The 19493-nt window shown below is 36.4% G+C and overlaps 1 protein-coding gene across 3 annotated transcripts; it reads right to left on the reverse strand.

Annotated features, from left to right (window-relative positions):
- Window positions 1-11440: 11440 nt before the first annotated feature.
- LOC113353441 (ankyrin repeat-containing protein ITN1-like) lies at window positions 11441-18392 on the reverse strand. 3 transcript variants are annotated; one of them, XM_026597042.1, is made up of 10 exons: window positions 18028-18392; window positions 17098-17178; window positions 16852-17019; window positions 16549-16740; window positions 15973-16424; window positions 15525-15726; window positions 14741-14811; window positions 12399-12454; window positions 11706-12298; window positions 11441-11597 (listed from the first exon to the last, which is right to left on the reverse strand). In XM_026597042.1, exons 1-9 carry the CDS (start codon window positions 18074-18076, stop codon window positions 12283-12285), a joined length of 1287 nt encoding a protein of 428 aa, XP_026452827.1. In that variant the 5' UTR covers window positions 18077-18392; the 3' UTR covers window positions 11441-11597; window positions 11706-12282. The 3 variants fall into 3 exon arrangements, with proteins under 3 accessions (XP_026452827.1, XP_026452824.1, XP_026452826.1); XM_026597039.1 differs by lacking the exons at window positions 11441-11597; window positions 11706-12298; window positions 12399-12454; window positions 14741-14811 and having other exon boundaries at window positions 15147-15726; XM_026597041.1 differs by lacking the exons at window positions 11441-11597; window positions 11706-12298; window positions 12399-12454; window positions 14741-14811; window positions 17098-17178 and having other exon boundaries at window positions 15147-15726.
- Window positions 18393-19493: the final 1101 nt, after the last annotated feature.

Raw genomic sequence — 19493 nt, forward strand, 5'->3', positions numbered from 1 at the left:
CCCCATTTCAGACAGTAAGTGGGTCAACCCCGTTCAGGTTGTTCCCAAGAAATCCGGTATCACTGTAGTCCAGAATGAGAATAATGAGTTAATCCCAACCCGGGTGACCACGGGTTGGCGTGTCTGTATTGACTATAGAAAATTGAACAAGGTCACTAGGAAGGACCACTTTCCCCTTCCCTTCATCGACCAAATGCTAGAGAGATTAGCTGGACGTAGCCATTAGTGCTTTTTAGATGGATATTGCGGTTATAATCAGGTTTTTATTGCCCCAGAAGACCAAGAGAAAACCACTTTTACCTGTCCCTTTGATACCTTTGCGTATAGACGCATGCCTTTCGGGCTATGTAATGCCCCTGCGACCTTTCAGCGTTGTATGTTGAGCATATTTTCTGACATGGAAGAACGGTTCTTAGAGGTCTTTATGGATGATTTTTCAGTGTTTGGTTCGTCTTTCGATGATTGCTTGCATCATTTGTCATTAGTTTTGACTAGGTGTAAGGAAAATAATTTAGTGCTTAATTGGGAGAAATGTCACTTCATGGTTTGTTCAGGAATTGTTCTAGGGCATATCGTATCTTCGAAGGGTATAGAGTAGATAGAGCCAAAGTTGACCTCATTAAAACTTTACAGGTCCCAAAAACCGTAAGAGATATTAGGTCATTCTTAGGGCATGCAGGTCTTTATCGTCGATTCATTAAGGATTTTAGCTTGATTTCTAGACCTCTTTGCAATTTGCTTGCAAAAGACGTTAAGTTTGTCTTTGATGATGCTTGTTTAGAGACTTTGAGAAGCTTAAGAATTTACTCACTACCGCCCCTATAGTCCAGGCACCCAAATGGAACTTACCCTTTGAGATCATGTGTGATGCTTCAGATTATGCTATTGGTGTTGTGCTAGGTCAGCGAGAAAACAAATTACTTCATGTGATTTACTATGCTAGCAAAACTATGAATGATTCCCAGTTGAACTATACCACTACCGAGAAGGAACTGTTAGCCATTGTGTTTTCCTTAGACAAGTTTAGACCCTATCTCTTAGGTTCTAAGATCGTGATATATACTGATCATGCTGCTTTGAAATAACTTCTGTCTAAAAAGGATACGAAACCTAGATCGATTAGGTGGATCCTTTTGTTGCAAGAGTTTTCTCCAGACATTAGAGACAAAAAGGGTGCCGAAAATGTTGTAGCAGACCACTTGTCTAGGCTAGTTTTTAGTTCCCCTGATGATTCCCTTCCTATAAGGGATAACTTTTCTGATGAATAAATGTTTTTGTTACCCAATTACCTTGGTATGCAAATATAGTGAACTATCTTGTTAATGGTCGAATGCCCCAACATTGGGGTAAACAAGATCGTTCTAGGTTTTTAGCCGAGGTTAAGCACTTCTTCTGGGATGATCCTTATTTTTTTAAGTATTGTCCAGACCAGATTATTAGGAGATGTATACCTGAGAGTGACCAGTCTAGTATTATTTCCTTTTGTCATGATCATGCTTGTGGGGGTCACTTTAGTGCTAGGAAAACTGTTGCTAAGATATTGCAGTGTGGATTCTATTGGCCTTCGTTGTTTAAAGACTCCCACAGTTACTGTGTGACTTGTGAACGTTTCCAGAAATTAGGAACCATTTCCCTTAGTAATATGATGCCCTTGAACCCTATTTTAATTATTGAGGTCTTTGATGTGTGGGTATTGACTTTATGAGTCCGTTTCCTAATTATTTTGGTAAATTATACATCCTTGTCGGTGTAGACTATGTCTCTAAGTGGATTGAGGCGGTTGCGTGTAAGACTAACGACCATAGGGTTGTGATTGAGTTATTGAAAGATAATATACTTACACGTTTTGGTACACCGCAAGCTATAATTAGTGATGGAGGGTCGCACTTTTGTAATGGACCTTTTAGGCTTTTGATGAAGAAATATGGTATTACACATAAGGTAACTGCCCCATATCATCGGAAAGCGTATATTAGAGAAAACAGTTAATCCTAATCGGAAAGACTGGTCGTCTAGGCTTACTGATGCCTTATGGGCTTACCGTACTGCGTTTAAGACCCCCATTGGAATGTCACCTTATCGACTTGTGTATGGAAAGGCATTTCACTTACCTGTTGAGTTAGAACATAAAGTATATTGGGCTGTTAAGCAGCTAATTTTTTCACTAGACAAGGCAGGAGCCCATAGGAAACTCCATCTCAATGAGTTGGAAGAGATTCGTAGAGATGCATACGATAGTTCTAAGGAGTGTAAGAATAAAATGAAACTTGTGCATGATAAGAATATTTTAAGAAAGTCATTTTCTCCAGGTCAAAAAGTTCTTCTGTATGATACCCGCTTGCATCTTTTCCCTGGGAAGTTACGTTATCGGTGGACGGGTCCTTTTATTGTTCGCACTGTCTTTCCTCATGGAGCTGTTGAGATCGAGACACCGGATGGTAGTAGTTCTTCGAAGGTTAACGGTCAGAGATTGAAACCCTTTTTAGAGCCCTTTCCTACAGGTGATGTTGAGGAGGTCCCTCTGGAGGATCCTGTTTACCATTGATTGACCATCGAGGCGATTGTATGTTGTATATTAGTTTTTTATTTCTTTCTTCACCCAAGTATTATCTTTCCGACTTCTCTCTTTACTGATTCCTCATGTTACTTTACTTTTTGGTATTGCTCTTTCATTAGAAACATTGAGGACAATGTTAAATTTAAATTTGGGGGTGGGGAAGAAACTTTTTGTTAGCTTTTAGTTGCAATAAATAAACTCCAGAGCCTAGAAATTTATGCTTATTAAAGTTGGCACTAACCAATCTAAGTGGATGGGAACATCTTGGTTATAGGAGTTTAGGAACCAATCTGATTAGATGGAAACATCTAAAGAGTCTATTCATAAAAGAACAAAGCTCAGGTTTTAGAATAAAAAAAAAAAGAAATGGTAGTTTCGTCATTTCTCGTTGAATCCTAATCCTTCTATTTTTATTTTTTAAGTGACTTGGTGAGGCACACAATTCAAGTTGTTACCATTGCTAGGGTGAAATAGGGTGATTGAGATACCAAAAATAAAATAAAAATAAAATAAAAAAATAAATAAATTGAGAATTGAGATCAGACCATCAGACGAACCGAAATAAATTTAAATAAAGTCGACCACTGGTGCCCTTGTATATGCCAGTTGTGTTGACCTAGAGTTAGGTTTATCGACCACTGATCCTCTTGTATATGCCAGTTGTTTTGATATTAGTCAGACCGGTATCTCAGTCCATTAGAATAGGTTTATCTTGGCAGAGGCCTTCAGACAGATATGGGAAACACCGTTCACTTTAAACCATCTACTTTTCTCTTTATCCATCTTCTTAATCTTTCCATGTGATTGGTTGACTCGGGTTATGATAACCAGAAACTATCTGAGTAAAGCTCTGTCACTTATATATGAATTTTAGTATGTTGAGTGCAAACTCGTGTACAACAATTGGAATTTCGTATCAGGGTACTTCCTCCTATAGTCAATGTTTGTATACCAACCAAGGAGATTCTTTAGTGCCTTCCAAGGTTCTGCGTTGATAGCTAGGGTCTGGAGTAAAGGTTTTGTGGGTACACCTCCGGTAAACCCTCCGGAGACAACACTCCACCGCTAGGGCCACCTAGCGGTTTAACGGCTTGTTGCACGTGCTAAGTGTAGTCATTTTATTTTCTATATTAGATTTGCTCGAGGACTAGCAAATAATAAGTTTGGGGGTATTTGATAGACACATTTTTGTGTCTATGCTGTCCTCAATTTTCTGTATTGTTGGTACTCGATTTCGTACTTATTATGGTGTTTTTTGTATTTGTAGGTATTTTTGGGAAATAAACATTTTTGAAAAATTCGGCTCGAAAAGTTGCTCGGGGCACCCCGGAGGACATTTGCTATACGGACCCCAGATTTGGCTAAGGAGCACCCATGGCTGCCTACAACCTAAATTCATTCTCAGCACCCATGGCTATTCGCACCCCAGAACATGATATGGGGCACTCCATCTTCACCTTCGTTTGAAAATTTTTTTGGCGGGAAAGCATTGTATTCTTCTGGCAGAATTTCCAATCGAAACTTTGACGTGTTTGAAGTGGACTCAATGACTGAGTTTGTTTGAGATCACTATACTGGATGAAACAAGCCTGGTATGGGCCTTAGAATCGTACATATTTGGCCGGGTAATTGGTTAGAAGAAAACAGAGAAATATGATTTTTCACGGGCTTCTTTTTATCTTCCCTGTTTTATGTGTTTGCTCTTGGAAATTGGCGTGTGTATTCAGAGTGTAGGAGATCATCTAGCACGTTTAATCTTTGAGTTTGGAAAGTTTCAACACAATCGGCAGCGTGAAAAGAAATAAAAATGAAATATTCTCGTGAAATAATATTTTCTTTACTGTGAGAATTTGGAGGAGTTATTACGAGATATTTTGAAGCAGTTGTGTATATAAAGCGTGTTCTGGCATCTTAGTGAGAGGACGTAGAGTTTGGGAGAGTTTTTGAGAAGACAGAGGCGATAATCAGAACCACCAGAAATATTTTTCTGCTGCTGCTCATCTGAAGAACAAGAAGAACAGACTATCCAAGACAGTCGTTTTTGAACAGTGGAAAAGACACACATGCATGGGTCGTAAAGCTACAGAATCAGCGACAGTACTGTTCTATCGTTCTTTTCAGTTTGTAACAAATAAAACTGTTACAAACCCGATTTTATCATTGTTTCTCCCATTTTATCCTTGTAAACACCCTTTGAGCAATAAAAATGAATTTTGAGCGTGTTTCCATGATAATGAGCTAATTCTCGTGCAACCAAGGCAATGGATGTAGCTATCTATGCATGAATGATTCGTAACAATTTTATTTTCTCTAATTTACAATTTGTAATTCATTCAATCACCGCTTTTGCGGAGTTCTAAATGTTCACATAATTTTCTTAATCGCTTGTGATTCAATTTGATAGATTATACTTTGTTTAATCGATTGATAGTCTATTCACAGGGTATGCAATTAATATTTGGGAATATGTTTGATTATGTGTGAATTAAGAAATAAAGGACTTGAAGGATAGTTAGAGTTTTGAAACATATTTGGTATCGTTTATTCATGTGTAATAGTGGAATCTAGTGTCTTGGTTACTTTTAATATCTTGAAATCAACTTTGCAAAAAAATTTCTATTTTTAAGTTTTATAAGTCTAAAATCTTTTGCTTTCACAAGTCTCAACGAACTTATTACTACAACTAAATTGAAAATCATATCAACTTTGTCAATAGATCCATCATGATAATATCCCTCAAACAGATTAAGAAGTAATCTAGTGAGATTTCATACCTTTGAGCTTTGACCTCGTTTCCTCGAGCGATTTTTTTAGAAGGACTTTTATTTTTTCCTATAAATTGTTTTTCATCATCTAAGATTTCCAATGTTCTAGATAAAGAGAGATTATCTTGAGAGACGAGAGGTCTTCTAAACAATAAACTCTGAACAATCTTTAAGGACTTCTGGCGTGCGGTACAGATTCCCAGAATAAGTTCCCAAAGTAATTTCCCATAAGAAAAAACTTGAAGGATCAGTCAAACACAAACTTATTAGGTTTATCGCGTTTGCCTACTCTGATACCAATTAAAAAGTGGAGGTCTAACAGCTACACCCAATATTTCATTTCGGTAATATGTATGGACTAACTACAATATACTTTCAAGAGAATCAACTAGACAGTCAGACTCAATCTTTAGAAAAGTATATCAAAGAGTTATATCTCAGTTTCTTAATGAATCAACAAATCGAACATATTGAAATCCATGAGCCCTATTACTATAAGAGACAACTTGGACAGTATCAAAAACCACTATCCAAGTGTCAATAAATTCAATCAACAACTCAAAGGCCGGATTCAAGAACTGATTGAACTTATGCACAACATGTGATGTTTCAATTATATAGAAAATATAATGCGAAAAAGAAATAACACAGACACCAGAATTTTTTTAACGAGGAAACCGCAAATGCAGAAAAACCCCGGGACCTAGTCCATCTTTGAACACCACACTGTATTAATCCGCTACAGACACTATCCTACTACCAATGAACTTCAGACTGTAATGTAATTGATACCTAACCAATCACATACTGATCAAGGTACAATTGCACTCCTTACGTATTTGAATCCCACCAGGACACTACGCACTTGATTCCCTTAGCTGATCTCACCCACAACTAAGAGTTGCTACGACCTAAAGTCGAAGACTTGATAAACAAATCTGTCTCACACAGAAAAGTCTATTGAGATAGATAAATCTGTCTCCCACAAAAATCCCTATGAGTTTTGTTCCTTCTTTTGATAAATCAAGGTGCACATGAACCAATTGATATACCGGACTTATATTCTAGAAGAACAACCTAGAAATATCGATCATCTCACAATAACCTTAATTGTATGGAAGCGAAACAAGATATTGTGGAATCACAAATGATGAGACGAAGATGTTTGTGACTTATTTTTATCTTACCTATCGGGGATAAATGTCGAGCAAATCTTAAATAAGATAGTACTCAATACGATAGTATACAATAAAATCGGAACACGCAATTACAGAGAAAATAGTTGGGTCTGGATTCATAACCCCAATGAAGTCTTCAAGTCGTTAACCTATTAGGGTTTTAGGAAAAACCTAGGTTAAAGGAGAATCGACTCTAGTCACAACTAGTTTCACAGGAGGCGTGGGGATTAGGTTTCCCAGTTGCTAGTGTTCTCCCTTGTATAGTCTTCAAATCAGGGTTTGATAGCTTGCAAACAAAGTAATCAATATTCAACGTTAGATGAACTCCTGATTAGATTCAAGATAATATCTTTCAACCGTTAGATCGAACTTAACTTGTTACACACAAATGAAATGTACCTTCATTTAGATTTGGATAACCGTAACTAAACGTGTACACTTAGTTGGCTCAACAATAGTCAATCGAAGTTAGCCATATGAACACTTTCATATCAACCTTATTCATATAAATCACAACTTGTTCAAATGACTCAAATGAAACTAGCTATAGAGTTGTTCCATTATTTATATTATCATCGAAGTATACAAGATACAATTGAAGCAAAATCGGTTTGACTTCATCTAATCAATTCATGAATATTATAGCCATGGTTTGCAAAAGATTGCATTCCTTATTGTATAAAAGTATTAGTTCATGACATAACCGATTCTAGAACATAACCCACTCAAGTATGCAAACTGGTAGGCATACCTAAGTAGCCGGACTTGGACTGTTTTCGCCAGTTTGCAAACGGGTACGCATACTATTGTTCACATCCGAACTCAGTTGAATATAGTGCGCGTAATGGTACGCATCCTAAAGTTCCCCGGACTTCAACTGACTTCGCCAGTACGCATACGGGTACGCATACTATTGCTCCCGGACTTTAACTGACTAACCAGTATGCATACAGATATGCATACTAGATTCCCGGTCTTGCACTACACATATGCAAGTATGCATACTGTGCTTATAATCCAATCATGGTTAATCTTTGTAAACTCCTATTTCAATCATTGAGACATTCTTAGAAGACGGAAATAACCGTCTTACACAAACTATTAGCTTCGAAGCAATTTTCAAGTGATCGAGTGATCAATACGAAACATTCCGAGTCTACATCAAATGATTGTCTCACACAAATCATATAAGATGTTACCAGGCGATTTTCACATGATCATCTTTTGACTTTCGTCAAAATATAAGATGAACTTGGGTAAAGCGAAAGCTTACCAACACATATTTCGAGAAATATGTAAGCGAGTTAAACTCAGCTCAAAATATCAAATGTGTATTAATTAAAGTCTATATAGCTATACGACTTTTGTCTCAATAGGAGATAGAGTAGAAATAGACTTCTGAGTGATAGATGACTTGCAATCTCTATATACCTTTTGTTGATGATGTCCCACAAGCTCCTCTTAGTAGTTCCCCGTATTCAATCGATGAACTTCATAAAGTCTAAAGCTCAACTACACATTCTATGCTAGTCCGAAACATAACTAAGTAGACTAGAAATCAAAACTTATAGTTTTGATCACTTAACTTGACAAACAAGCTTGAGATAGCAACGATTGAAAGTTTGACCGAGCAGTTCTCTAACACTATCAATCAATGTTCCATTTAATGAAGTCTGACCCTGTCCCTAGATAGATTCCTTCAAGAATATAAATTAAAGCACATACCTCAGCAATTTCTGTCCATACCCAAATAACCAAATCCCATCTCCCTCCTTGTTGAAGTTTAAGAGCACAACTCTTGACACAGTCCAGTTGAGCCTACAACATACAATTCAGGGAAAGAAATGCAGAAATCCTCCCGATCAAGATTGCAACACCTAATGAGCCCTCAATGCGCTTAAATGTAATCTTATTTTCTCCTGAAGACATAGTTGACTATCATGGAAGCCATTGATGAACAATACGTCGCAAACATTCTTCTTCAATCCACCAGGTCGAGGGTGAAAAAAATTTATTCGATCACATAAAGATCTTGATTTTTGTTAAAGGAAACTGATCCGAGGAGAGCGAGAATCATAGTTGACTCACTAAACAGGACCTATCCAATATATTTTCCTAACTCCACCCAAACTACACCTATTAAACATTTACACATATTTTCCGCACAACCCCACCGTCAGCGTCTGTTCCAACAGCAGCACCGTTCTTTTTGTGTTAAAGAATTTTGAAGAAATACCAATTAGATCTCTTCTAGCATCTGAACCAAAAAATGAAGAGAGTTGTACATTAAGTGTAAACAATAAAAAGAAGAAAAAGTAAGTCTCCCATTTTCTAGTTCATATTTGACGTTTAAGAAGAAAAATCAATAGCAAAGATCGGGATTTACCATAGCTTCACAAGCTTGTGAATTCTCGTAATGGATATACTATTCAATTCAACCGAAAGTGTGTCATTTGTCCAAATATTTTTAAAACATGGTTCAAACGGACGAGTAAAAATTATTATGGGTGAAATGGACAAAAAAAATAACAAGAATGAAACTGGATTCATCCTGGCTTAAACTTAAAAAAGAGCGAGGATGAAACTGGATGCATCCTGATGTAAATTAAAAATAAGAAAAAGTATTTGAAAATGGGTAGGATGAAACTGTCTACATCCTGACTATTTTTACATTCTTGATCATTTAAACAATATCAAATTTTACATGTCTTTTTCACCCAAAAATTGTTGATTTTGATCTTTTTAACCAATTTTGTGTTCAATTTATTGGCTACTGCATCCAATTTGTATTTGATTGCTAAAAAATACATTTCTCGGCTACAAGAAACAAAAGATTAATTACAAAGTAGAAATTTAGAGGTGTTTCACAAGTTTCGTCTTATGTGGTTTTTTTGTTTTTTTTTCTCTTGATGGCGTTCGTAAGCTAACAGACGGACAAAGTGACGATGGTGGTGCTTACTAGGGTTCGGAACTTTGGAGGGGTAATGGGTGGGATTTGTTTATTTATTGGGTGGAAGTAGTAAGGGTAATTTTGGTCCGAGTTATATAATTTTTTTTGGATAGGTTCTGTTTACCGACTCAAGTACGATTTTTTCGCTCTTCGAATCACTTTTTGCTCTCCCTTTGAGAGAATAGTAGAACTCTAAATTGAGCAGATGTATGGAAATCAAAAATGAACTTATTTTTGAAATATCAGTTCAAAAAATAGTGTTGTATTACCACCATATCTTGCACTTGAATATTGGAGATGCAGATTCTACATCAAAATGATCAAAGTCCCCCGATAAGTGTAAGCATGGGAACATAAATTCCACCACCGGTCCACCACCACCAACTTCTCCTGCATTTCCATATGCTGCTCTTAAGACCCCTATAATAATTGAACCAACAACCGTCCACCAAATTCCATGCCATACAAAAAGAACCAAAACATAAAGAAATCTTAAGACCAAAAATAAAATTTAGCGAGAAAAAGAACAAATAGCGAAGCAATCGAAAAATGTCAGACAATTTAACATACTAAGTAACGGGATTTCAAGTAAACATGCCAAACATATTAAAAGCCGATCGATTCGATCTCCAAATTTAAGCAAACAACAGAGATTGTCAATAGTAGTGTATCGGTATTTTTAGTGCGAGACCTTACATCCTGGCTCCAAGAGAAGGAAACGAAACTTTATCACCTTAGATATTAGAAATACCCTTATAATCCATGAATGCAAAAGATTAGCTCGAAATTTTAACTTGAGTTGGAACGTTAGTGACGACAGATCGATTTTATGCACATAATGATTAAAACGTCGTGTGAGAGTATCAATGGAGCAGTGGTAGTGGTAGTATAGTAGCATAGCATAGCATTTTCGTCGATGCAATTTTCCTTAGCATGCATGCAACACACATGCACATAAGTAATAACGATAAACACAATGTCGTAACTTTTTTGTTTCTCCAGTAAAATTGACAATCATATTAAGAAATCAAATGTCGATTACAAGCTCAAATAATACTGGTAAATCTGATTGCTGTCTTAACTCAGTTCTTTATAGTTTATACCCTCTTCTTTTTGTTGCTAAGTTTCTTTTTCCTTTTTCTTCGATTTGTAGTTGTTTTTCTGACCTGAAAAATCGACAAGTCTGTGCTTCTGAAAGAGACTACCCCAATATGTGTTGCGAACCATTTCAACAAACAACGGTAATTGCAACCATGCAAACAGGGCCAAAGGACAACAACAAAACAATACTATTGGAATTGAAGCCTGCACAAACTTGTTTCCAACCACGATGAATAGTGATGCGCCAAAAGCTACTATTATAGCCACCATAGAGATAAATAAAGTTGCAAGACAATACAAGAAAAGGGGTGTATTGCAACATGTCCCAAATGTGGTAACAACTCATATTTAGTGTGGCTATATCTTTTTGCCACATAAAAATATTTTGCCACACCGGTGGTAACAGTTGGGTGGCAAGAAATAGTTGCCACCCCTCTAACGCACAGTGACAAAAGCTGGACTTCTTGTCACACCAAATAGTGAGGCAATAGCATGAAGCAATAGGGATTTATATTTTCCTTTTTTCTTTATTTTAAATTTTAATTATTTATTTTAAAGTTTTTGCCACATCAATTGGTGAGGCAATAACGTGAGGCAAAAACATTTATTATTATTTAATATAAAGTTATTTTGAATTACATTTTAAAATTATTTTGCCACACCATTAAAATTATTTTGCCACACCATTGTCGTGACTATGAGTGCGGCAAGGCAAACCCTGATGCCATAGCTCGTATGTAGCTAAAACTCATATACTAATTTACTTGGCATTTTTATATTATGTTTTAAATTATACAGGGTAACAAAAAACAGTAAAACATTAAAAAAAAGTGAATCCAAATAAAGAATTTAAGTTCCACTAAATAAAGGTAGTTGTCACAAGGCATAGAGAATCCCACTTACCCATAAGGAAACAAAAAAAATTATTACACAATCAAAACTAAAGAAACCTAATAATTCAAACTTGGCCTAGTCCATGTTAAATCAACTCTCAAACGGACTAGATATCCAATCCCAGACGTCTGTTCATGTTCCCTGCGAACCTGCTAAACAAACCAAAACAAAGACCACCGAGTAAAAAGAATATCAACAAATGTAATCATGTCTAATGGAACATCAACAAATACCTTTATTATCAAGGAAGAGAGACTTACAATCATTTTGAGGTCTGTTGAGATGGTCCCTGGATATGTAAAGCGGCTCAGCAGGTCCAAAGAGTAGCTCCTCAGTTCTGCCAGGCTACTCCCCAGGCCTTTGGCGCTGCTCCAATGGTATGAAAGTCGTCGCCCCGTGTCTGTTGGGATTCTCCCCAGGCATGTAAAGCGGCTCTGCATGTCCAAAAGGTTGCTCCTCTGGTCTGCCAGGATGCTCCACAGCTCTTTGGCGCTGCTCCAAAGGTATGAAATGCGTCGGCCCGTCTCTGCTGGGCTGCTCCCCAGACCTGTAACGCGGAGAAGGTCCAAAATGTTGCTCCTCTGGTATGCCAGGCTGCTCTCCAAGTCTTCGGCGCTTCTCCAATGGTATGAAAGGCGCCATCCCATGTATAGATAGTTGCTCCCAAGGTCTGTGATGATGCTCCCCAGTTCTGAAGAGGTGATCTGAAGGTCCTGAGAGTTGCCCCGATCTCGTAAATAGGTCTGGCCTGCACAATTTGACATACTCCATCATTTGGTTCTGACGCATGTTATACTGCTCATTTTGCGCTTCCATTCGCCTCTCCCATTCTGCATCTCATTCTTTCATTTTCCTACAAAAAAAATATTAAAAAACATATTAGAACATCGAAAACCCAAATTAAAGAAAACCCCTTTTTGAATTGAAATTCAGAGCGGATGTGTGAAAATGACCTGAATGAGCCTCTGGAGAGTGAAAAACCCAAATCAATCCGAAGAACTGTGTAGATCTGTTAATAAAAAAGAATAACTTATTATAATCGATTGGAAGTTATTTAACTATTGAAATAAGCATAAAAATGATATACCTTGATGTTTTTGATCTCGGAACTGATAATCCCCCAGAAAAGGAGTATCTCTTAACATCCCTGGACTGATTTTTGGGTTCAATTTATAGATACTCCAAAACACCAAGCGCGAATAATCTCGCCCAAAAGGATTTTCTTTTGATTTCATCCCTCCCAGAATGAAAATATTAGGGTTCAAATCGAAAAAGAATTGACCGAGATTATTCCCGCTAGATGTTCTTCTCAACATATTCTTGTTTTCATCAGATTTTCATCCTACGGCGATGCAAAAATATTTCCGAAATTCCAGACTAAATCTTCTATGAATAACCCCTAATTCCCCTTTTCCTCTAACAAAATTTCCCTAACTTGAAGCGAAAATACCTCACAAAATTTATCCTCGTTATCTCCGGTTCTCTCCGCAACTTTGTTTTGGGAAGGCAAAAGAAAAAGAAGAAAGAAAGAAAATTGAGACTCTGTATTAGTTAGTTCAGGCCAGGTGTAAACAAGGAACAAAAAAAAAAAGTGAACATTTTTAATCCTAATTTTTAATGACGGACCCTTCTATGCCTTTGTTACGTGTGGCTTCCACTTCTATAACTTTGTTAGTGGTTTCTTTGTTAGTACGTGGCTCATCAGATCATTGTCACTTGAGTGATTATTCTCTCTATGACTAATTAATTTATGTATCTATTTCCATTTAATTTAATCAAATTTATGTATCTATTTCCATTTAATTCAATCAAATATTTCTAATTAATTCAATCAAAATATCCCCAATTCTCTCGGAGGATTACTCTACCAAACCAGATATGACTGATTATCATCTAATTTAATCCAGTTGTGTCTAGTTTTACATAATTTAATAAAAAATCATTAAATCATAGTCATTATGAGTGATTATACTCGATGTGACTAATTTATGTATGTATTTTCATTTAACTAAATCAAAATATCCATAATTTTTCCAGAAGATTACTCGACCATATTTTCAATGACAGATGATCACATAATTTAATTCAACTGTGCTCAATCTTGCATAATTTTATTGAAATTACTGGATCATAGTCAGCATGAGTGATTATAATCACGATGACTTATGTTGACAGATTCTTTCAACGAAATTGAAAATTAATCGAAGAATTGAAAGCTAGCTAGTTACTCTTTTCCAAAAACTAAAAGTACATGTCCAATTGATATTGAGTGTGTCCTGAACCATAGTGAAAAAACCTCATCTGAACTATTTTCGAATGATCTCTCGGAGAATTTTAGGCTACTAATTCATTTGAATTTGGAAAATCGAAAGTAACTCTACTTATGAATCCGAATAATGAAATCTAAATCGTCTTCATCGGAAACTGAAAGTTAATCGAAGAATTGAAAGCTAGCTAGTTAACTTTCATCACACACAAAAAAATATATCCAATTGATATCGAATCCATAACCGTAGTGTATAAATCTCGTCTGAACTATTTTTGAATGATCTCTCGGAGAATTTTAGGCTACTAATTCATTTGAATTTGGAAAATCGAAAGTAACTCTACTTATGAATCCGAATAATGAAATCTAAATCGTCTTCATCGGAAACTAAAAGTTAATCGAAGAATTGCAAGCTAGCTAGTTAACTTTCATCACACAAAAAAAAATACATCCAATTGATATCGAATCCATAACCGTAGTGTATAAATCTCGTCTGAACTATTTTCGAATGATCTCTCGGAGAATTTTAGGCTACTAATTCATTTGAATTTGGAAAATCGAAAGTAACTCTACTTATGAATCCGAATAATGAAATCTAAATCATCTTCATCGGAAACTGAAAGTTAATCGAAGAATTGAAAGCTAGCTAGTTAACTTTCATTACAAAAATAAAAATACATCCAATTGATATCGAATCCATAACCGTAGTGTATAAATCTCGTCTGAACTATTTTCGAATGATCTCTCGGAGAATTTTAGGCTACTAATTCATTTGAATTTGGAAAATCGAAAGTAACTCTACTTATAAATCCGAAATTCAACTAACGATTATTATGAGTACTTTCTTATAATACATTCAGTTGTTACCAATCTGCCTAAGTTTTATGCATCCCAAAAATGGTTCAAATCGTCACAACCCACTATTAATAAAAATTAAAAAACTAAACTCAGGTTTCAAATTATCTCAATCTATCAGATTGACATCAAAAAATTACCAAACAAACATGGAGTTTTAAGAGTTGATAATACCTGATATTGGGAGCCCTCGAGATTCCCTTTCTCCTCAACTAAGAACACAAAACATGTCGAGATGATTTTATCTGTGGATATGGGAAAAAAAAAATCAAGTTCTAGGGTTAAGTTGCACAGGAAAAAAAAGATTGCACAGGGGAAGAAAGATGGGATATTGGCTATTCGACACTACCAAGAATACGTATCTAGGGATTTCCCAAAAACGAAAAAAAAAAGCACGTGAATCACGTGATTTCTTTTCTTTTCTAATTAACCGGATATTATTGTTATTATTTTAATAATTTAATCGATAAAATTATTTAAAAAAGAAAAAGAATATTTAATAAACGTCTTTATCCTACTATTTTACATTATTTAAACCTGTTGCCACGTCTATGTGGCTAGAAATTAAGGTATTGCGTCTTCAAAGAATAACATGAGGCAAAAACGTATTTTTTGCCTCATCTGTTTACATGCGTAGCAAAAACTCTTACTTAGTGCCACACCTGTTATGGCGTGAGGCAAAACCCCTCCCTATTGCCGCATTATTTATAGATGTATGGCAACATAGTGATGCAATAGACCCACTTTCTTGTAGTGAGACCGAATATTAGTTTTTGTGGTAAAGACTTTAGAAAATCAATTTCTGCATATCTGGAAGTGTATATAGCTAAGAACATCAGTACCGATGTGATTGACGAGAATAGAGCTAAGGCATCTGCTATCGCAAACAGCGTAAATGAGGAATTTCCCAAGAAAACTGGGGTGCCATTCAGAGCGCTATTACTGTCACTTATATTACCTCCTGGAACAGTAAAAGCAGCTGCAAATGCTACAGTAGCAATTAGAGCAGCGACAATCATGCACGATCCAGATGTATCCTTTAACCAATCTTCTCCTTCTTTGAGCAAGTCTTTGTGTTCTTCCGAAAATACAAATTGAGCTGGATCTCCATTTTTGTTCCTTATCAACCTATCGCTTTCCCGTAAAATACTTTGCACCCCCTGCATGAAATTAAAAGAAACTATGCGCACTAGTACGGTTGATAACAGTTGGCTGATCAGTAAGAAACAAACATAAATAAAAAGGATGCATGCAACACTTCGCTGTCATGAAAACTGTAGTGTTCTACTTTTTTTCTTTTCCAAAATTTTTGTACCAAAATAAAAGAAGACTACATATCTATCCACGTAGTTATTAAGCGAACATGTTGCGCTGTGTTAGATGTGGGATGAAACTGTGGCCCTTACCTTGAACCACTGCATTTCTCGTTGCATTTGAAGTGCTGCCCTAGAGATCAAATTGAGCTGAGCAGAAGACGCTCTCTTGGCAGCATAATGCAAAATGGTGTTGCCGTCATCAAGATCTACTCTAGAAAGTAAAGTGATTGTCTCATCAAATTTGTCACTAGTTTCCAATATATTCGCTATCATCTCTTTCCGTTCTATGATAGCCGTTTCTAACATTGTTTCTCCCGATATTCTAGGCCAAATGAGAGAATCAAACTTCTCGAGACACTCGGCCACAAACTCTGTGATTCCATTCTTTATAGCTGTCTTCATGATGTTGGGATTTTTGTCAAAAAACTTCATTAATGTTTGAGCGTTAGTTTCCTTTTTGAGATCCACGAACATTTGTTTAATCAATGCACTTGCTTGTTGGTTCATTAGGTTTTGGTTATACTGTCGTTCAATACCGATCACTGAAATAAGAATCGAACCAAGTAAACGTCAAAAAGTTCTCTTTGATGGTAAGAGAGTAATATCTTTGATCAATTAAGCACTTAATTATAAAGTTACAGTCGAGGTAATATCTCAAGAAATTACCTTTTGTTATGTAAGGCATTACATGTCGTTTATAAGTACTTGATGAGGTGGAGAATTTCGAGCTTTCTTCTGCTTTGGTGCAATTTAAGACTTCTGGAAGTGGGTTCTCTTCGTCCCTAATGGGGCATTCTGATTGACACTTATTTGGTTTAACTGGTTGGAAATATGTAGAATTCATGTCCACTTGAATCACTGCGCATTTGTACTTAGATTAATCTATGAAAAAACTGTATGTATTTTTATATACATTATAATAACAAAAGATTCTAAATTAAATATATATAAGTTAACAAACATACTAACATGAATAGATCAGGTTTTGCCCCCATGTCAGTTTAGTACCACTTTGAAATGCAAAGGGCCTCCGGACCATCATCTCCAACGCGCTCATACTTAATCTGCTAATGCCATAATTATGTGAAATCTCCAGAGCAAACTCTGGAATCTGTTTGATAAGGCAGAGTGCCATATCTACAAACCAAAACATAAAGAATCAGAATTATTATTGAAATAAATTTGGTGAATGATACGAATAGTCTGCTAGCCTACCGCAGAAATTGGCTTCAATCAAGCAGCGTAAGAAAAAAGAACCTCTACCATTCGTGAGCATAGCTGGGTCCACTGCTTTAGCTACATGGAAAAGATATTCAATCACCTCCTTTTGTCCATTTGTAATGTTAACAAGAGCTACTTGAATTGGTGTTAATCCATTCTTATCATGTATAAGGAGCAACCTCGGATTCCTATTTACCAATAATTTGACGGTTCCGAGGTTTCCATGCCTAGCAGCTAAATGAAGGGCTGTGGATTCATATTCACCAGCTTTATGTTCAAGTAATTTTGGTGCCATGAGTTTCACAATCTCCTCAATAAGCACCATCTCTCGCTTCCTGAATATAGCTACATGCAACACTGTGTATGAGTCATGTGTTACCCCTTGCTTAAGAGCTTCTGGGTTGTTTCTAAGAAACTTGATCGTTTTATCGCAGTCACCTTCATATAATAGGTCGTTTCTATCCGGATTATACTCCCCGACCGGAATTACCCCCTCTTCTTAACACGACATGCAGAAACCAATAAACTTTTTAACAATAATCTATTAGAGATTCAAATTTAATATATATCATTTGATAGAAGAAAGGTATATGTAAATTATGTATAGGTTACCATCTTTAGATGGCTGCTTTTCATCAGATGTCTTTGTGATCTCTTGTGAATCTACACTATTACTGTTAGCACTGTTATTGTTGTCAATATTATCTCCTGCGCGGTGTCGACAACATTGTTCCAATAAATTTAAAACTGAATTACGACTACACATTGAAATTATAATATCATATTCAGAGAATTAAACACCATGCATTATTCCAAATCATATGTACAACTGAAGTTCATTTATCATTTGGATCTCTAAATTTCAGATCAATATTTTGATAGTTTTCGAGTATGAAATCACAAAACGACTGTAAGATTTTATACCTTTGGGTTTATTACCAGCGCTGCTAATGCTTCTTAGGACCTCTAGCATTTGATTTTGAATATTTTCTTGCTTCGCTTGAGATTCAACTAGTAATTTAAGTAACTCTTAATCTCTGTGATTTCTTCGTGAGGTCGATTGTTATCATGACGATTACTTAATTCTTTAACAGACATTGCAATGGAGAAATTTTCTGAAGATAGAGTGATAGAGGGAAATTTTGATAGATGGAGCGATTATTGAGTACCCTTTCGATAGTGAGGGTTTTGAAATTCTGAAAGTCAATAACACTCTCCCAAGCAGCAAGAAGGAACTGTAGTTGTCAAATCCAGTGTATAGATCACAGTTCTTTTTTTTTTCCTCTTCTTGAAGCATGTATAGATCACAGTTGTATTGTTCTCTATTAATATATTTCAAATCTTTTTTTATTTGTTTGTTTCAGACAAAGAAGATAAGATCCTATAAGACAACCATGAATATGCCAATGGATTGGTGGTGGGTAGAAAAATAAAAATTATGAACTTAATTTATTCCTTATCGTTGATATTTGCGACTTAATCAAACACTGAGAGTACTGACTGGCGTCTGCTTTATCCAATAGGATAGGCGCTGGTCTCCGAAACCAGAGATTCTAGTTCGATCCCCAATGAAGTCGTGTTTTTCTCCTTTGATTTTTTTGGGTTAATTAGGATGTTCTTGTGAAAGGAACTGATTACGCAGAAACATCAGTGGTCTTCAATATTTTCAAGTGAATCTTCTCCAAAGAAACTCCCGTATCAATTTAGATGAACAAAGTCTCTTAGTTCTTCTTTTTCTTATTGTCATAATCTTCATCTCCATTAACTTTTTCTTTGTGGTCATTGTAACCTTCTTCAGCATCCATATATACTCTTTCCGACAAGGGTTTTAGTACTTTTTCACATTTCCTCTCAAGAGAGCTTGAGACAGACAGAGAGAACACGACGAGATAGAGATAGCGAGGTTTTGGAGGTTGGGCCCACCCAATTGGATTTCCTCAAGAGCAGGTCCAGCCCACAATACGTTGAACCTAAATAATTGGATTTACATGAGCAGACCCACTCCATTAGCCCATTATAGCAGAACACCTCTCCCGAGGGATGATCATGGTCCGGATTGTAAAGAAGGCCCGACTAACCTTTTTCGAGAGGTAAGGAGAGTTTGGTGATTCTCGTGTTCGGCGGCGGCCTTGCATAGATTCTACTTGTGGTGTAGACCATGAGGTGGTGAGATGAAGATCGTCGGCTTAGTCTGGTCATGCATCGTCTTGGCTGGGTTAGGGAACATTGAGACGCTGGCTTGGCGAGTTGTTGGTGTTGGTGTGGTTTGGAAGGGAGCTGTTAACGCAGACTTGGCGCGGATGTTGGCACGGCGTGACTTGGGCGTCGGCATGGCGTGGCTTGGGCGTTTGCGTGGCGTGTTAATACCGTGAAGCTTGTCATTGTGTGCC

This window comes from Papaver somniferum, chromosome 2 (genome assembly GCF_003573695.1).
Source record: "Papaver somniferum cultivar HN1 chromosome 2, ASM357369v1, whole genome shotgun sequence".
NCBI lineage: Eukaryota > Viridiplantae > Streptophyta > Magnoliopsida > Ranunculales > Papaveraceae > Papaver > Papaver somniferum.